This window comes from Aegilops tauschii, chromosome 5 (assembly GCF_002575655.3).
Source record: "Aegilops tauschii subsp. strangulata cultivar AL8/78 chromosome 5, Aet v6.0, whole genome shotgun sequence".
Taxonomy (NCBI): Eukaryota; Viridiplantae; Streptophyta; class Magnoliopsida; order Poales; family Poaceae; genus Aegilops; species Aegilops tauschii.
In genome coordinates, this window is record NC_053039.3 from 342,305,117 (window position 1) to 342,321,832 (window position 16,716).

At 47.2% G+C, this 16,716-nt stretch overlaps 1 protein-coding gene across 1 annotated transcript; it reads left to right on the forward strand.

The window, feature by feature from the left end:
* Positions 1-1,058: 1,058 nt before the first annotated feature.
* On the forward strand, positions 1,059-12,173 carry LOC109769309 (uncharacterized). Its single transcript, XM_020328059.4, has 10 exons — positions 1,059-2,376; positions 2,884-3,042; positions 3,134-3,487; positions 3,571-3,634; positions 9,835-10,052; positions 10,132-10,245; positions 10,373-10,478; positions 10,554-10,765; positions 11,088-11,191; positions 11,764-12,173. Exons 1-10 carry the CDS (start codon positions 1,108-1,110, stop codon positions 11,909-11,911), a joined length of 2,748 nt encoding a protein of 915 aa, XP_020183648.1. The 5' UTR covers positions 1,059-1,107; the 3' UTR covers positions 11,912-12,173.
* The last annotated feature ends 4,543 nt before the right edge of the window (positions 12,174-16,716 follow it).

The following is a 16,716-nucleotide window of genomic DNA, read 5'->3' on the forward strand; positions in this document are numbered from 1 at the left end:
TAAGTGAATAAAATCTCACACCATGCTACTGTTCGCTGTACTAAAGCTAGAGCTCTCAGAGAAGCCATGAGGGAGGTATGGTCTCTGCCGAAAGAAGAATATTTCGCTTGCTCCGGACCCGGTTGGCTACTAATGTTACTTAGCCAATGTGACAACATCTCCAGAGATAAGATACTGTTGATGTTATGGAGAGCCTGGTATTTACGCGACGGTATTGTGCATCAAAAAGGTACTACCTCCATTGCCAAATCTAGAATCTTCTTGTCTAATTATTGGAACTATCTAAAGGGAGGCATTATCTCTGCTGATGACTTGAAGGGCAAAAGTCCCGTGGTTGCAATTCCTAGAGAGAAATATGTAGCTGGTGCCCATGCATCCAATGCTTGGACAAGGGCCCCCGTTGGCTCTGTGAAGGTAAATTCTGATACATCTTTTATTGCTGGTCGGGTATGGCAGCGACTGGAGTCATTGCAAGACAAAGCGACGACGAGGTTTTGTTTAGTGCGGGCTGGACCCTTCCTGATTGTAGTGATGCTGAAGAGGCAGAAGGGCGGGCGATGCTGTTAGGCATGCGGGCTTTGAAAAAAGTATATATTGGTCCGACAAGGTTCGAGACAGACTGCGCGGCTATTGTTGAGACCCTCAATGCAAATTCTGTAAGCCGGCCAAGATGGTGGGCTACTTATATCGATTCGTTGGACTTGCTGAAGAATTCTCCATCCCGGAGAGTAACAAAGATTGGGAGAGAGAGCAACGTGGCTGCACATAGACAAGTATTTCTGGATGGAGGGAGTAGTATAAATGATGTAATCTCAAAAGACTGTACTCTAGGTACAAGTAATATATAAAGCTCTCTGTTCCCTCAAAAAAAGAAAATCTCACAGGTTAATAAAAAGAGAGAGAGGGAGGCCAAAATGGCATCACGCAAACACGCCTACCGAACGGCCCACGGAGCCCCCCAAAGCCTAGAAAGCGGAAGGCCCAGTCTCGCTCTCGCGTTTCCACACAGAAATAGGCGCGTCCTTTTCGATTTTCATTTTCAAATAGTCACGGCCAAAAATTCCACCCCCCACTCCCGGTTCCCCACCCAATTCCCCTCCTCACCAAATGGCGGGGAAGCCCAAGCCCCCCGCGAAGCCATGGCCGCCGGCGACCTCCACCTCCACCTCCCATACTAAGACCACAACCAGGCCCTTCATCGCCGCCGCAATCTGCGAATACGACGACGACGACTTCCAGATCCCTCCCCCCGCCAGCCGCCCCCGCCCCTTGAAGCCCTCCTCCAATGGCGCCGTCTCGCGCCGCCTCCGTAAGAAGCTACAGCTCCCATCACCCTACTCCGGGAAGGAGAACCGTCCCGTTGCCAGCGGCACGGCTTCCTCTGAGAGTGTTGTTACAGTAGCTGCGGCGGCTGCCGAAACCCTAGCGGGCCGTTCGAGGGTTGGTACCGGCATACGCCGCGTACCCGAGGGCAACGAAGTGACGGGTGGAGGAATCTGCGGCATATCGAGGTCCCATTCCGATTGCCCCAAGTTATTCTCTACTGAGAAGACTGGATTGGGCGGATACGACGGTTGCAACGGAAGTTCCAATCGCTTCCCCAATTCGACAGAGTCGAGTGTTTTGGAGTCAGGCGAAGCATGTAATTTGGGAAGTTGGCACTGTGAAGAGGCGGAAGGGGTCTCCAGGGTTTGTAATGCGGTTCCTGAGGAGAGGCTGGTGGGGGGAATATCTGGTTCATGGCTCCATGGCTCTGTCTTTGATGAAGGGAATGTGGATATAGAAGCTGAGATTGCATCTAGATCCGAGACCCAAAAGAACGAGCGGAGTGGATTTGAAGTTCATGACGGCAATTACCACTCATGTTCTACAGAATCAGAGCTTTTAGTGCTGGATTCAAAATATGATATTGGAGGTGCAGATTGCAAATACTTCCAAGAGCCTGGATTAGGAATCTCTAGCTTGGTTTCTGAAGAGAGAAAAGTTGCTGTGGAAGATGCTGCCACTCTCAGTCCTCAGACCAGGGAGAAGAAATCAAGCTCAGCTGCAGATTGTCTAGAGTATCAATCCTCGAATTCAGTTGAATCGGTGCTTCTGGAATCATGTACGACCCATCATGCTGAACAGGACGATTGTGATAATTTTGAGATTGGAACCCAGCTTAATGAGCTCATAAACCTATGCATGGAGGATCAGGTGCACAGTCATCGTAACAGCAGGGCATCTAATGTTGAAGGGAATAAAATGGATTCTGGGAGGTTTGAGTCAGTTTATAAAGTGCAGTGCCCATTATGTGGGTCAGATATTTCTGATCTGAGTGAGGAGCTCCAGCTAGCACATACTAACAATTGCCTCGACGAAGATGAACCTGCTAAGGTGATGCTTCAATATCATATTACATATTATTAAACTGCTGTGCTAGTATAGTGTTTCTATTAATCATTCATGATAACTTATTGGGCTCTCAAAGGTAGTTTAATTTATTGGAACCTTAGGTACTGATGTGTTTCTTGAAATTTTGTACCAGTGTTCAATATTGAACTTAAGCATGAGGTTGTATAATATTTTCATTCACTGTGTATTAATCATAGTCACGTGGACTGTTGTTGTGCATGTGCATCATTATCTGCCTAGTCGAGTTGATAGATGAACACATGAACATATATTGTCAATATTTTGTTGTGGATCGTGGGGCTGTTGGCAATATGAGGCTTCTATTTTCGTGTCATGTTAACTCAAGCACACACAAACTCAAGTAAGGGGAGGAGACTCTTGATTCGATATCTTTTGGTTAATGGTTTGATCATTGGCCTTTCCAATAGTTTTTGTATCAATTATTTCTCACCAACATCACATAAGATGTTTGAATTTCCTCTGTTCCAGGAATCTAATCCTAATCATGAAAGAGGACCTTGCGATGGAGAAAATATTGAGAACACGTGTGTTGTAGAATGGTTAAGGAAGCTGGGGCTATCTAAATATGAGGAAATTTTTACCAAAGAAGAAGTTGACTGGGAGACCTTGCAGTGGCTCACAGAAGAGGTAGTCAACGTATACTGGTTGGTGTATTAAATTTGACAGTCTTTCTAGTTATAGATAAAAGAATTAACATATTGGTGCCTATGGATTGCAGGATCTTCTTGGTATGGGAATTACTTCCCTTGGACCCAGAAAGAAAATTATCCATGCCCTTGGTGAATTAAGGAGGAAAAATGACAATGCTAATGACACAGAAGCAGATGTGTTAATTTCTGAAAATACTAAAAGGACTAAAGGTCCAATGAGCGGGAACAAATTAATTACGGAATTCTTTCGGTGTTCCTCATCTGATCAGAAACAGAGAGACCACAAAGTCCAGAAACCATCTACTTTGAATAACCAGAAAAATTCTAGTGCTAAGGTGGCTAGTAGTAGAAGTCGTACTCGTAAAGCAAAGGTTAAAGATACACCTCTTTGGTGTTGTATCCCAGGAACACCTTTTCGAGTGGTATGATATTTCCAGGCACAAGTCAATTGGAGCATTTGTCCTTCATACGCTAGTGGGTTCTGTAACTAAATTTGTTGCTGCAGGATGCATTTCGCTACTTACGAGGAGATTGCTGTCACTGGTTTTTGACACACTTCCATCTAGACCGTAAGTCAAGGTTCTTTTTTGCGTGCCAGTGCCAACTAATAGAGTAATTACAAAAGATGATCGCCAAACTTCCTGAGTACATGTTTTCCCCCCTGTTTGAATGAAGGTTTCTCAAATCTCAACGAACAAATTTGTTATGTTTTCGTAGTGATCTAGTGGTTTTGGCCTAAGTTATCCAGAAAGAGATGTCTGCAAACTTTAATCAGTATAAGAGCTTCCTGCTGAGCAATCGGTTTTACTGAACCCAAAAGTATATGAACATACCTAGCCCCTATGACTTTATGAACATCGCGAGGCTGTTCTTTAGCAATCTAAGTGCTTTTCTAATGAAACAGGGCCACGGTACCCTACTGCTCATCCATTATGTTAATCACTTGGTGTGTGAGTCACTGGATTTGTATGGAATGTGGTAGGAGGATTATCTTTTTTTTAAAATTCTTTTCTATAAATTTGAATCTGCTGACTGCTGGCCTCTATTGCGTTATACATATTTAACGTTTGTGCTGTAATGTTCATGGAGCTACAGTCGTAGCAGCAGAGTAACTTTTGAACTTACCTATGTGCGAGCGGTAAACGTCTTACCCTGTCAAGGGCGACGCGTCCATGTTATATAGTAGGGGAGCCAAAACCCTAGATGGCTTTACATATGCGGTTTGAGAGAGAGATGAGGGAGAATCTAAGATACATCTTGGGAGAGAAAAAAGGAGGAGATGGTTACAAGAATATCTCATACAAACTACCTCCTAGCCTTATCTCTAATATGCACTGAACATATATCTCGTGACACACATATGTACCGCATGTGGATGATGTTTAACACCCCCCTTAATCACAACTTCATTAGGTTGAGATCATGCTTAAATTCTTCAAAGCTTCTGATAGGCAAGGCTTTAGTAAACCCATCTGCAACTTGATCTCTGGAATGAATGAACCGAATATCAAGCTGTTTCCGTGCAACTCTTTCTCTGACAAAGTGAAAGTCTATCTCTATGTGCTTTGTTCTGGCATGAAAGACTGGATTTGCAGATAAGTAGGTGGCACCAAGATTATCACACCACAAACATGGAGCTTGAGAACTTTGTATACCAAGTTCTTTTAACATTGATTGAACCCATATGATTTCAGCTGTGGCATTTGCTAATGCCTTGTACTCTGCCTCTGTGCTAGACCGAGACACGGTGGCCTGTTTCCTTGCACACCACGAAATCAAGTTAGGTCCAAAAAATATTGCAAATCCACCAGTAGAGCGCCTGTCATCCAGACAACCTGCCCAATCAGAATCTGAGAAAGCACTAACAAGAGTTGAGGATGACTTGCTGAAATTAAGGCCAATGCTCAAAGTATGTTTGACATATCTGACGATGCGTTTTGCAGCAGTCCAATGCACGGTGGTAGGAGCATGCAGAAACTGACATACCTTGTTGACAGCAAAGGAGATATCAGGCCTTGTTAGAGTCAAGTACTGTAGTGCACCTACTAAACTCCTGTACTTTGTACTGTCCTCTTGATTCAAGAGTTGCCCTTCTGTGAGAGATAATTTTTCTGAGCTGGATAATGGAGTGAAGGAGGGTTTACAACCTTGCAGACCTGCCTTTCTTACCAAATCAGTTGCATATTTCTCTTGAGAGAGATGAAGTCCATCCTTGTGTTTCTTCACTTCAATCCCAAGGAAAAAATGCAAATCTCCAAGATCCTTGAGAGCAAATTCTGCACTTAAATCCTTCAACAATGATGCAATGGCCTCACTAGATGAACTTGTAACAATAATATCATCAACATAGATGAGAACAAATATGCATGTATTGAGCTTATTGTAAATGAACAGTGAGGTATCCGACTTGGAAGAGACAAAACCAAGTGATTGCATCTTGTGACTAAGACGAGAGTACCACGCCCTTGGGGCTTGCTTCAAGCCATAGAGTGCTTTATCAAGTTTGCACACAAATGAGGGATTAGACTTGCTCTCAAACCCAGGAGGCTGTTTCATATACACCTCTTCTTCCAAAACACCATGGAGGAACGCGTTCTGTACATCTAGCTGTCTGAGACTCCATCCCCTAGAAACAGCAATAGACAGAACAAGGCGAATGGTGGCAGCGTTTACAACCGGACTGAACGTGTCCTCATAATCAATACCATATCTCTGTTTAAACCCTTTTGCAACAAGCCTAGCCTTGTATCTATCAACAGTTCCATCAGATTTTCTCTTAACTCTGAACACCCACTTGCAATCTATAAGATTTTTACCTTGCCGTGGGGGAACCAAATGCCATGTTTTATTTTTCTTTAGTGCCACATATTCTTCCATCATTGCTTTTCTCCACTTTTCATCTCCGAATGCCTCATCCAGAGTTCTTGGTTCAGCTTGTTCATCTGTAGAGCAAACTAGGCCATATTTGCTTATATTTTTACAATTGAGGGGTTGAGTTACACCTTTTTGCAACCGTGTGAGTCACCGAGGTTGCACCGCAGAGTCGGCCGGCGCAGAGGATCTGGAACCATGCACAGGAGTTCCTGGTGCTGGTGATCCCGAGGCAAATCCGCCCGGCACCCGCACCGGATCCTCTGTGGCTTCAGCACGTGATGGCGAGGTTGCATCTGCCGCAGAAAATCCTGGGTCACCGACCGGCTCATCATGAGCCCATGATTGTGCGGGGCCACGCGGATCAGCACCGAAGCCCGTGCCCTCCTGGCTGGATGGGTCAGCGCTGGATCCTGCGCCGGTCGGCCGCGCCTGGGGGCGCCGCTTGTAGCAGCACGATTCGTCAGGGAAGCGCGCACCGCCCAAGCCACCAGGACGTCGCTGCGTGGCATCTGGCGATTGGAGCGGAGCCGGCGCGGGGCTGCCGCCACCCGAGGGCTGGCGCGTGGCAGGCGCGGAGCCGCGGGAACCCGCACGAGCGGCAGATTCCGCTGCTGGCAGGTCTGGCGCATCTGCCAGCGCTGATCCCGGCGCGGATCTCCTGGATTGCAGCTGATTCGGCGACGATCCCAAGGAGGATCTGTTCCCCAAGTCTGGACACAACAAATATGGCACTTGGGGGCCAATTTCTTCATCATTTTTTTCGCTGTTTGTTCCTGCAACAGCACCAGAGAACTCGTGTGCACCGTTAGGAGGGTTAGTCAGCATTGAATCATCACAAGTATTTCCCCCGTGATCAAGGCCGGTGAGGTAAGATGGCAAGAGAAGAATTTCTTTGCGAAGTAATGCACCGGCGTTTGGATGAAGATCAGTGAAAGGAAACTTGGTTTCGTCAAAAACAACATCACGGGAGATATAAACACGCCCCGTAGACACATCTAGGCATTTTACACCTTTGTGTTGAGCGCTATACCCAAGGAACACACATTGCTTTAACCGAAACATAAGTTTGCGTTGATTATATGGACGAAGATTTGGCCAACATGCACACCCAAAAACACGAAGAGATGTGTAGTCAGGCTTGGTGTGGAGTAGCCGTTCTACTGGAGTTTCATTATTGATAACACGACTAGGAAGCATGTTAATGATGTGAACGGCAGTGAGAAAAGCTTCATCCCAGAATTTGAGAGGCATGGAGGCGCCAGCTAAGAGAGCTAAACCGACCTCAACAATGTGCCTGTGCTTGCGTTCAGCAGAACCGTTTTGTTGGTGAGCGTGGGGACACGACACATGGTGAGAGATGCCGAGAGTTTGAAAGAAAGAGTTTAATTTCTCATACTCTCCGCCCCAGTCTGATTGGACAGCAAGTATCTTGCTGTCAAACTTGCGTTCAACGAGTGCTTGGAAGTTTTTAAAAACTTGAAAGACATCGGATCTTCTCTTAAGGAGATAAATCCAGGAAAATTTACTATAGTCATCAATGAAGCTCACATAGTACGTATGTCTACCAACTGAGTTGGGGGCAGGACCCCAAACATCTGAAAAAATTAATTGCAATGGTTTGGTAGACACGCTAGTGGATATATGATAGGGTAGCTGATGACTCTTGGCTCGTTGACAGGAATCACAAATAGTTTCAATATTGCGCTCACCAACAAACGGGAGCTTATTCTTTCTAAGCAATTTTTCAACTAAAGAAAAAGAAGCATGTCCTAGACGATCATGCCATCGTGTGGACGAAAGCTTGATAGCACCACAAGCTTGTTTATTCAGTCTCCTAAGCTCCGGAATCAACGGGTAGAGCCCACGAACGCATCTACCTCGATAGAGAATGTTCTTCGTCGCCTGATCCTTGATCAAAAAGAAATAAGGGTGAAATTCAAGGAAGACATGATTATCAAGGGCAATTCTATGGACAGAGAGAAGACTTTTGTCGGCATTAGGAACATGCAAAATTTTCCTAAGATGGATTTTGCGAGAAGGGGTAAAAACTTGAATGACCAATGTGACGGATCTCCATACCTTCACCACTAGCCGTGTGTATTTGGTCCTTGCCGCGGTATTTCTCCTTCATGGTCACCTTCTCGAGCTCGTTGGTGATGTGGTTGGTGGCGCCGCTGTCGACGTACCAGTTGGTGTCGATTCCGTAGGAGCCATCTGCAGCCGCCGCCACCTTGTCATCATCTTGAGAGGAATCGTCGTCCTCTTCGTAGCGGTACCAGCAATCTTTTGCTGTGTGCCCCAACTTGCCACATATCTGGCACCGAGGGGCATCAGGTCGATGGCGAGGATTGCCGCCACCGCGGCGAGTTCTGTTGTTGGCGGGAGCACGCCCGCCATTGCGGGAGTTGGAGCCGCCGCCGTTTCCTCCTCCACTGGACCTCCCCCTGCCACGGGAGAAGCCGCCACGCTGAGAGGAGCCACCACGACCACGAGAGGCCGAGTTCGCCGAGGACTTGAAGCCGCCGCCGCCGTTGCCGTGGAAGTGCACCATTCGCTGATCGAAGTTTGAGAGCATGGTGAAGAGCTCGTCGATGGTGACGGGAGTGACGCGAGCATCCAGAGCAGAGATCAGCGGCTGGTAGTCAGCGTCGAGCCCGTGGATGATGTAGGAGATGAGCTCATCGTCAAGGATCGCCTTGCCCGCCGCGGCTAGCTCGTCGGCGTAGCCGCGCATGGTGGCGAAGTAGGAGGCGACGGAGAGGTTGCCCTTCTGCGCATTGATGAGAGAAGTACGGATGTTGTTGATGCGACTCACCGATTGCGACGAGTACATGTCGGCGAGCGTCGTCCAGAGCGCGCCCGCGGTGGTGACCGTGGTCACCATGAGGAGCACCTCCTTTGTGAGGTTGCTCAGCAGGTAGCCAAGGACCTGCTGGTTCTCCCGGACCCAGATTGGGTGGAGAGGGTTGGGCGTTGAAGTCTCCTTGCCTTCCTTGGTGGTGACGAGGAGCTTTGCCGGGCTGGGTGCCGTCGACGTAGCCGAAGACCCCGGCGCCACGCAGTTGGGGTATGATCTGCGTGCGCCATAGCACGTAGTTCGTGCGGGATAGCTTCTCGGTGACCTGGCCATTGAGACTAGGCTGGAAGGAAGCGCCGGAGGAGGAAGACATGGTGCGGCTTCGACACAGGTGGTTCTGGTAGCTAGATGAGTTGAAGAAGAGGGGCTCTGATTACCATGTGCGAGCGGTAAATGTCTTACCCTGTCAAGGGCGACGTGTCCATGTTATATAGTAGGGGAGCCAAAACCCTAGATGGCTTTACACATGCGGTTTGAGAGAGAGATAAGGGAGAATCTAAGATACATCTTGGGAGAGAAGAAAGGAGGAGATGGTTACTAGAATATCTCATACAAACTACCTCCTAGCCTTATCTCTAATATGCACCGAACATATATCTCGTGACACACATATGTACCGCATGTGGATGATGTTTGACAACCTAATCAGAATATACTGGTGCATATTTTTTTTAAATAATATAATTTAACAACACGTGTGCTTAGCTTACTGCAGTCCCCTTTTTAAATTATATAAACTGGAACAAACAAATTGGAGTTGCCAACAACCTCATATGGACTAAAGGGATAGTGGTGTTTAGACAGTTTCTTGTTTAATCAAAGAACATTTTATTTCTCTCACTCTCTGTTGAATTATCATCTTTAACGTTTGTCTAGACTACTAGTTGACCACCAGGCTTTGTCTATTTGCATGCCCATTGGTTGTTCACTCTATCTCTAATTGTATGTTTAGTCAATTGAATGCTTCCCACCTCAGTGATGCTACGCACTTCTATTTGATGTTTTGATGCCTAAGCTTGAGGTCTTTGTCTTCAACAGATTACCAAGGCTTGACTAAGAGCTTTTGTCATGGGAAGATATACTGTACCTCAATAACAGCAAACCTTGTACACCATAAGATTGGTGTCCCATGGGATAGAATGCATGTATTGCCACTGAACAAAAGGATTACTGTTGCTGGTATTAATTTGACATGTTTTGAAGCCAACCATTGCCCTGGATCAATAATCATCCTTTTTGAGCCTCCCAATGGTAAGGTAAGTATTGTTCTGATTTGGTTCTATCTTCTGTTGGCTTGATTAGTCCATATCTTATTTTTCCTGGCTTGCATTTTAGGCTGTTTTGCACACTGGAGACTTCCGATTTTCTTCCGAGATGGCCAACAATCCTGTTTTGCAGTCTTCTCACATCCACACTCTAATACTTGACACGACCTACTGTAATCCACGAGTATGTATTTTTCCCGACCAAAAGTGTTACCAAAAGTTCCCGCAAAAAAGTGTTACCAAAGTTAGAGTTGAGTTTCTACGACCAATCTGCCATTAATTTTTCACACACACTAAAAATTATTTTGCAGTATGACTTCCCAAGTCAAGAGATTGTAATACAGTTTGTCATTGAGGCCATACAAGCAGAAGCTTTTAATCCAAAAACACTGTTTTTGATTGGCAGCTACACAATTGGTACAGTTTCATCTTCGCGCTCTTTAATATTCAAGTGCTCCTGTATCTCATGTCTTATATTGTCACCGGTCGCAGGAAAAGAAAGACTGTTTACGGAGGTTGCCCGTTTGCTTCAGAAGAAAATATATGTTGGAGCTGCAAAGCTGCAAATATTAAAGCACTTGGAGCTTCCTCAGGAAATCATGCCCTGGTTGACAGCCAATGAAGCTGAAAGTCACATACATGTTGTCCCCATGTGGACTCTAGCAAGCTTCAAACGATTGAAACATTTATCGAGTCAATATGCTGTAAGGCTGACTGTTCTATCCTACCAGCTGCACATTATTTAAGTTATAACATCTCAAAGCTATTATCGTTCACCAGTATCAGGTCAACCTGGCAGCCATTACCAGCATTCTGTTTATCTAATACCAGGATTAATAAAAGATATCTAGTTTTTTTATGCTTAGTTTTCTGTTGGATCAAGTAGCCAAGCCTTAAATATCAACATTTCATAATTCATTCCCCAAAGTTGCTATCCAGTGAGAAACCGAAATCTCAGTGCAGTGTTATTCTCATGTTCCTTAGTGTCATCTATTATGATTTTCTGATGGCTACTTTGCTTTTTAGGACCGGTATGACCTCATTGTGGCATTTTGTCCTACTGGTTGGTCATTTGGTAAAGGGAGGAAAAAGACACCAGGCAGAAGGTGGCAACAAGGGACAATCATCAGGTACTGTCCTGGAATTGCTTAACTGATACTTCCCCCTGTTCAATATTATTTCTTGTTTTGGGCATCGGCAATTCAGCAATGTCTCCAACATGCAACTTTGGTAGTTTGTTATGAATATGCCAGTTTTTTACTATAAATTATTAAACCATGGAAGCATGTTTCATGACTATAATCATGTAAAGCTCAAACGTTTCATATTTCCGAGGGAGTAGTAGTCACTCTGTAATTTCCCTAAAGAAAATAGTAAAGAAACCATTTTGACACTATTTGCACTTTCCAACAATGAGATTGTAGTACTGTAGTTTTCACCTTATTTTTTCAGGCGAGTTTTCACCTTATTAACCTCACTTAGTATTTATCCAACATGAAGAAACTGTTTTAAGAGCTGGAGTGGGCATTCTTTTGGGCAAAACTAAATTCAGCGTTTTCTACGCATTACAGAAAACGGAGATTTTTTTTCTGTTAGTTCAATGCTTCTGAAGTTATCTTCGGAAACCCAATAGCTCTGATGACCTGATTACTGTCTCTGGGTTGATTCTGAAGTTCTATCTGCTGTTTCTTCCCCTCTACAGATATGAAGTACCGTACAGTGAGCACAGTAGCTTCACAGAACTCCGGGAATTTGTCCGGTTCATATCACCAGAGCATATAGTTCCTAGTGTAAACAATGATGGCCCTGAGGGTGCAGATGCTATGCTGGCCCAACTGTTAAATGACTAGTGAAATCTACTACTCCACCGTGACAGCGTGAACTACTAACTACTGTTAGTAGATCACCTCAATGAATGTCCAAAGATAGAGTGAAGGTGAAGCACTTTGTTTGCTGTGCTGATGCCGAGATCCTGACGCAGGAATGCACCAAATGCTCGATGGTAAATCTCTGGCAAAGCAACTGCGGCACCGAAAGAAGTGCTACAACACATACTTGTGAACGGGTGAAAATGTAAAATGCATGAGTGAGTAAATCACATCCTTTTTTGTAGTTGTGGATGATTATGTGTGACGCCCCGACAGGACTGTACACTAATCATGCACGCAAATGTGTACGATCAAGAACAAGGACTCACGGGAAGATATCACAACACAACTCTAGACACAAATTTAAATAATACAAGCTTCATATTACAAGTCAGGGGCCTCGAGGGCTCAAATACAAGCTTGATACACAAGAGTCAGCGAAAGCAACAATATCTGAGTACAGACGTAATTAAACAAAGATGCCTTAAGAAGTCAAATAGAAGAGCAACAACGATCGAAGAGGCAAGGCCTCCTGCCTGGGACCTCCTAACTACTCCTGGTCGTCGACGGTCTTCATGTAGTAGTATCCATCGGCAGTGGCATCTGGCTCCAGGGATCCACCATCTGGTTGCATCAACCGGAAAGAAGAAGGAAGGGGGAAAAGGGTAGCAAAGCAACTGTGAGTACTCATCCAAAGTACTCGCAAGCATCAGATCTAAACTAAGTATGCATTGGTATCAAATGGAATGGTTGTATCTGTGGACTGAACTGCAGAATGCCAGAATAGAGGGGAAGGCCTAGCCTATTGAAGCCTAGCATATTCAAGCAGCTCCAAGCATCTTGCAGCATGTACAAGAGTAAAGAATAACAGTTTATATTTAACAAACATGTTGTAGCAATAAAGCCCAGAGATCCTTCCTCGACTCCCTGCGAGAAAGCAATCCCGGAGCCACATATCTTAAGTATCCATTTCTAGTTGTATTAGATCAAGATATAAGTCTGAACGTCCATTACCGTGGACACGATATTCGAATAAAGATCTTCCCTGCAGGGGTGCACCATGTTTTCCAACACGCTCGATCACACTGGCCGGACACACTTTTCTGGGTCAATGCTCGGCCTCGGAAGATCAACACGTCGTAGCCCTACCTAGGCTCAGCAGAGAGGTCCCCGCCGGTCTACATCCTAAGCACTCCGGGGTCTGGGCCCATCGCCCGTTGCACTCCGGGTCGTTGCGAGTAGGGCGGACCAGGCTCCACCACTACAGGATGGTGCCGGCCCAGCCGTGCCGCAAGGCTGAACTGGACGTCTGACAAAGCTTCGGCTGATACTGCAACGTCGAGGCCCATAACTATTCTCGCGTGGTGGTTAGTGCGTAAAGGCCAAAGGCCAACTCAGAACAAATACCCAAACCATAGTGTATTATTAGCTTGCGGAGACGAGCAGAGACTCACGATAATGTGACCCCGTCGCCCCGTCTCGAGGAAATACGTCAAGGGCAAGCCCAGCCCACTCGGGGGTGGCCTGCCTGCCCGGCCGTGCCTCGTAACCATCTTGCGGGTGCTCTCCGGGCCCGCCCGACTTTCCCAAAGGTCTCAAGTAATGTCAAGGTAACCGTGTGTCCAAACATCAAGGGGAAAACCCGAGGAATCAGCCCCGGAGGATTCCACTCAATGTAATCATCAAGGTGAATGTAAGAGGGACCACCTCGAGGTTCACACTTGAGGTGTTGAACGACAGAGCCGTATCAGGAATGGTGAAAGAGGAAATCACCCTCGATGACCACGACCGAATAGCTACACTACAGAATTATCATCAGGAGTGCGTTACGAGGGATCACCCTCGGCACTCGATAGTAGCTCTGCAGAGTCGAGCAACAAAAAGGGGCGTGATGTGATGTGAGGTGTCGGGCTCTGGTCGTCGATCACGTAGATCGAGTCGTCGATGATGAAGCAGGGGCAACAAGGACAAGTGGGGGTCACTGATGGATCACTAACCAACCTATACTAAGGGCCAGTTCTTTTGGTGGCCTCTAGAGTAAGCTGCAAAAAGCTACCCCCTACCCAACTTATTCTAGAAGCCCAACCAAATTTATTTTTTTAGAAGCCTAGTAGTTAAGACTTGACTAGTAGGCTTCTAAAAAGGAAATTTTGGTTGGGCTTTTAGAATAAGCTGGGTAGGGAGCAGCTTATTCTGGAAGCCCAAAAAAGCTAGCAAAAGAACTGGCCCTAAGCAGTTTAGGAGAAGCAAGTAGGTAACAATAGCAGGTACAAAAGCAGGCTATGCATCACAATAGGAGCAATCAATAACAGTAGCAAAATCTAATGCAAGCATGAGAGAATGGAATGGGCGATATCGGGATGATCAAAGGGGGGGCTTGCCTGGTTGCTCAGACAAGAAGAAGGGGGCGTCGTTGACGTAGTCGATCACAGCGGCATCAGCGGTAGTCTCGGAGTCTACCGGAGAGAAGAGGGGGAAGAAACAGTAAATACAAGCATAGAGAGCATAACAGGACAACAGACAGAGCTAGACGTGTTCTAATGCGGTGCTACACGTTACCAGCGAAGGGGGGTAACATCCGGGAATGTTTCCCCAGGTTTAGCATTTTCGGACAGATGAAACGGAGGGGAAAAGTTGCATGTTCAGGTAGTTAGTGGCATGTGGCAGACGAACGGATCGCGTATTCGGATCCGTCTCGTCGTTCTGAGCAACTTTCATGTAGAAAACTTTTTCATCCGAGTTACGGGTTATTTTCTAAGACTTTTCAAAGATTTAGCAATATTCTCAAATTATTATTAATTCGAAATAAAAGGTGAAATTGCTATGTGCACCCAGCAGAATGCACACAGCAGGGCCACCAGAGGCTGACAGTGGGCCCAGTTGACCAGGTCAACTGTTGACTGGTCAACAGCTGTGGGCCCCCCTGTCATTGACTTCTAACTAATTAACTAACTAAACTAATTAAGCTAATTAGGTTTAGTTTAATTAAACAGGATTAGTTAAGTTAATTAATTAACTAATTTATTTATTTATTATATATATACTTTTAAAACTTTTCTTTTTAGTTTTACAGGGGCAGGCCCCACTTGTAAGTGGCCTAGGAGGCCACGCGGGTTAACAGGCGCAGGGGCGCTGCGGGCGCCCGACCCGGGCGTCGTCGCGGGGCAGTGGCTGGACGGCGAGGAGCGGCACGGTGCGCGGGGAGCGGCCGGGAGAGCGGCCGCGAGCGCCGGCGGGGGGGGGGGGGGGGTGTGCACTCACGCGGGGGAGGCGGGGCCAGGCGCGGCTGGCGTGTGTGCGCAGGCGACAGCGGGCGGCGGAGCGCTGGCCGGCGGACAGCTGCGGGAGGCGGGGCAAGGTAGAGAGGGAAGGGCCAGAGGCGGGGCGGAGCAGGGGCACGGCCGGGCGCGGCCAAGGCGGGTCCAGTGCGAGCGGGGCGAGCTGGGCGGCAGTAGACGCGGCGGGGCGGCAGGTGAGCAGAAGCAGCAGCAGTAGCACGGGGCGCACAGGCGATGCGGGCGCGCGCGTGCCAAGGAGGGCAAAGCGACGGCATCAGCATGCGGTTGCGAGGCCACGTACGGGCGCGCGGGCAGGGGTGCGTCGGCGGCGAGTAGCACCGGGTGTGGCATCGCGCGCGGAGGCGGCCGGAGTTCGGGCTAGGCCGGGTCTGTCGAAGCAGGGCACGCGTTGGGTTCCTAGAGAGCCCAGGAACTCGACTGCAAGCTCGGACGCGAGCTCCGACTGTGGTGGCCACGGAAAACAAGGAAAAGGCGGCGCGCGCGGGCACGACAACGGCATGGCGAGCTACGACACGAGAACAGCAGCGAAAACAGAGGGGAAAGAAGGCGGTGCTCACAGTGAGCCTGCAGGTGTGCTAAAGGCAGCTTGGGGAAGGCTTGTGGTTGCCGGAAATCGACGACGGAGCTCGTCGGGTCGATGTCGAAGACGACTGGCAGGGGTCGATGCAGGGTCCCTCGACTCCGTCTGGTCGGCGAAGAGGAAGCAGGGGACGACGGCGGTCCGATCTGGCGCGGAGACGAGGCGAGGCGGCGACGGTGGTGTCCTCATGCGCGCCGTCGACGGGCGACCAGAGGGAAAAAGAGGTCGGGGGTGCGAGGGAGGGAGGAGAGGAGGGGAGCTAGGGTTCCAGGGAGGGGGTCGGGGCCTTATAGACGAGGGGGGTGGCCGTGGATGGCCGGCACCTGGCCGGGACGCCATGGATGGCCTCCACGATCCCCCCGGCTCCTGTAGCGGGGAGGGGAAGAGTTAGGTGGGCTGGGGTTGTTATAGCTAAATGGGCCAAGGTGCCCAATAGATTTAGATTGTTTTGTTTCTTTTATTTAGTTTCTGTTTAAGTTTTCTATTTTAATTTTTTAATAGTTTTAGTTTTATAAAATGTAAGAACAACATCTAAGTTAGTGCTACTAATTATACCATTGCCACGAAAAGTTTGGTGCAATAAAAAAATACTTGCCCATTTCTAATATTTAAAAGGCACTTAGATAATTGTTTTAGCTGCGGTTTTAATTATTAAAGGGCATTTAACCAATTTCTAAAAATGTTGGTTCACCACCATACATAGATATGGAATATTTGCAACGTTATGAGCATTTTAGTTTTGTCACTTCGTAAACTTTATTTATTTGACTTTATTTTAAATTTGGATTTGGACCGGTTTTGAAACTAAGCAAGATTGGCAACAATAACAGCGATGACATGACATCATTAGCCAAGGGATTACTGTAGCTTAATTAACCGGGCGTCACAATTCTCCTCCACTACAAGAA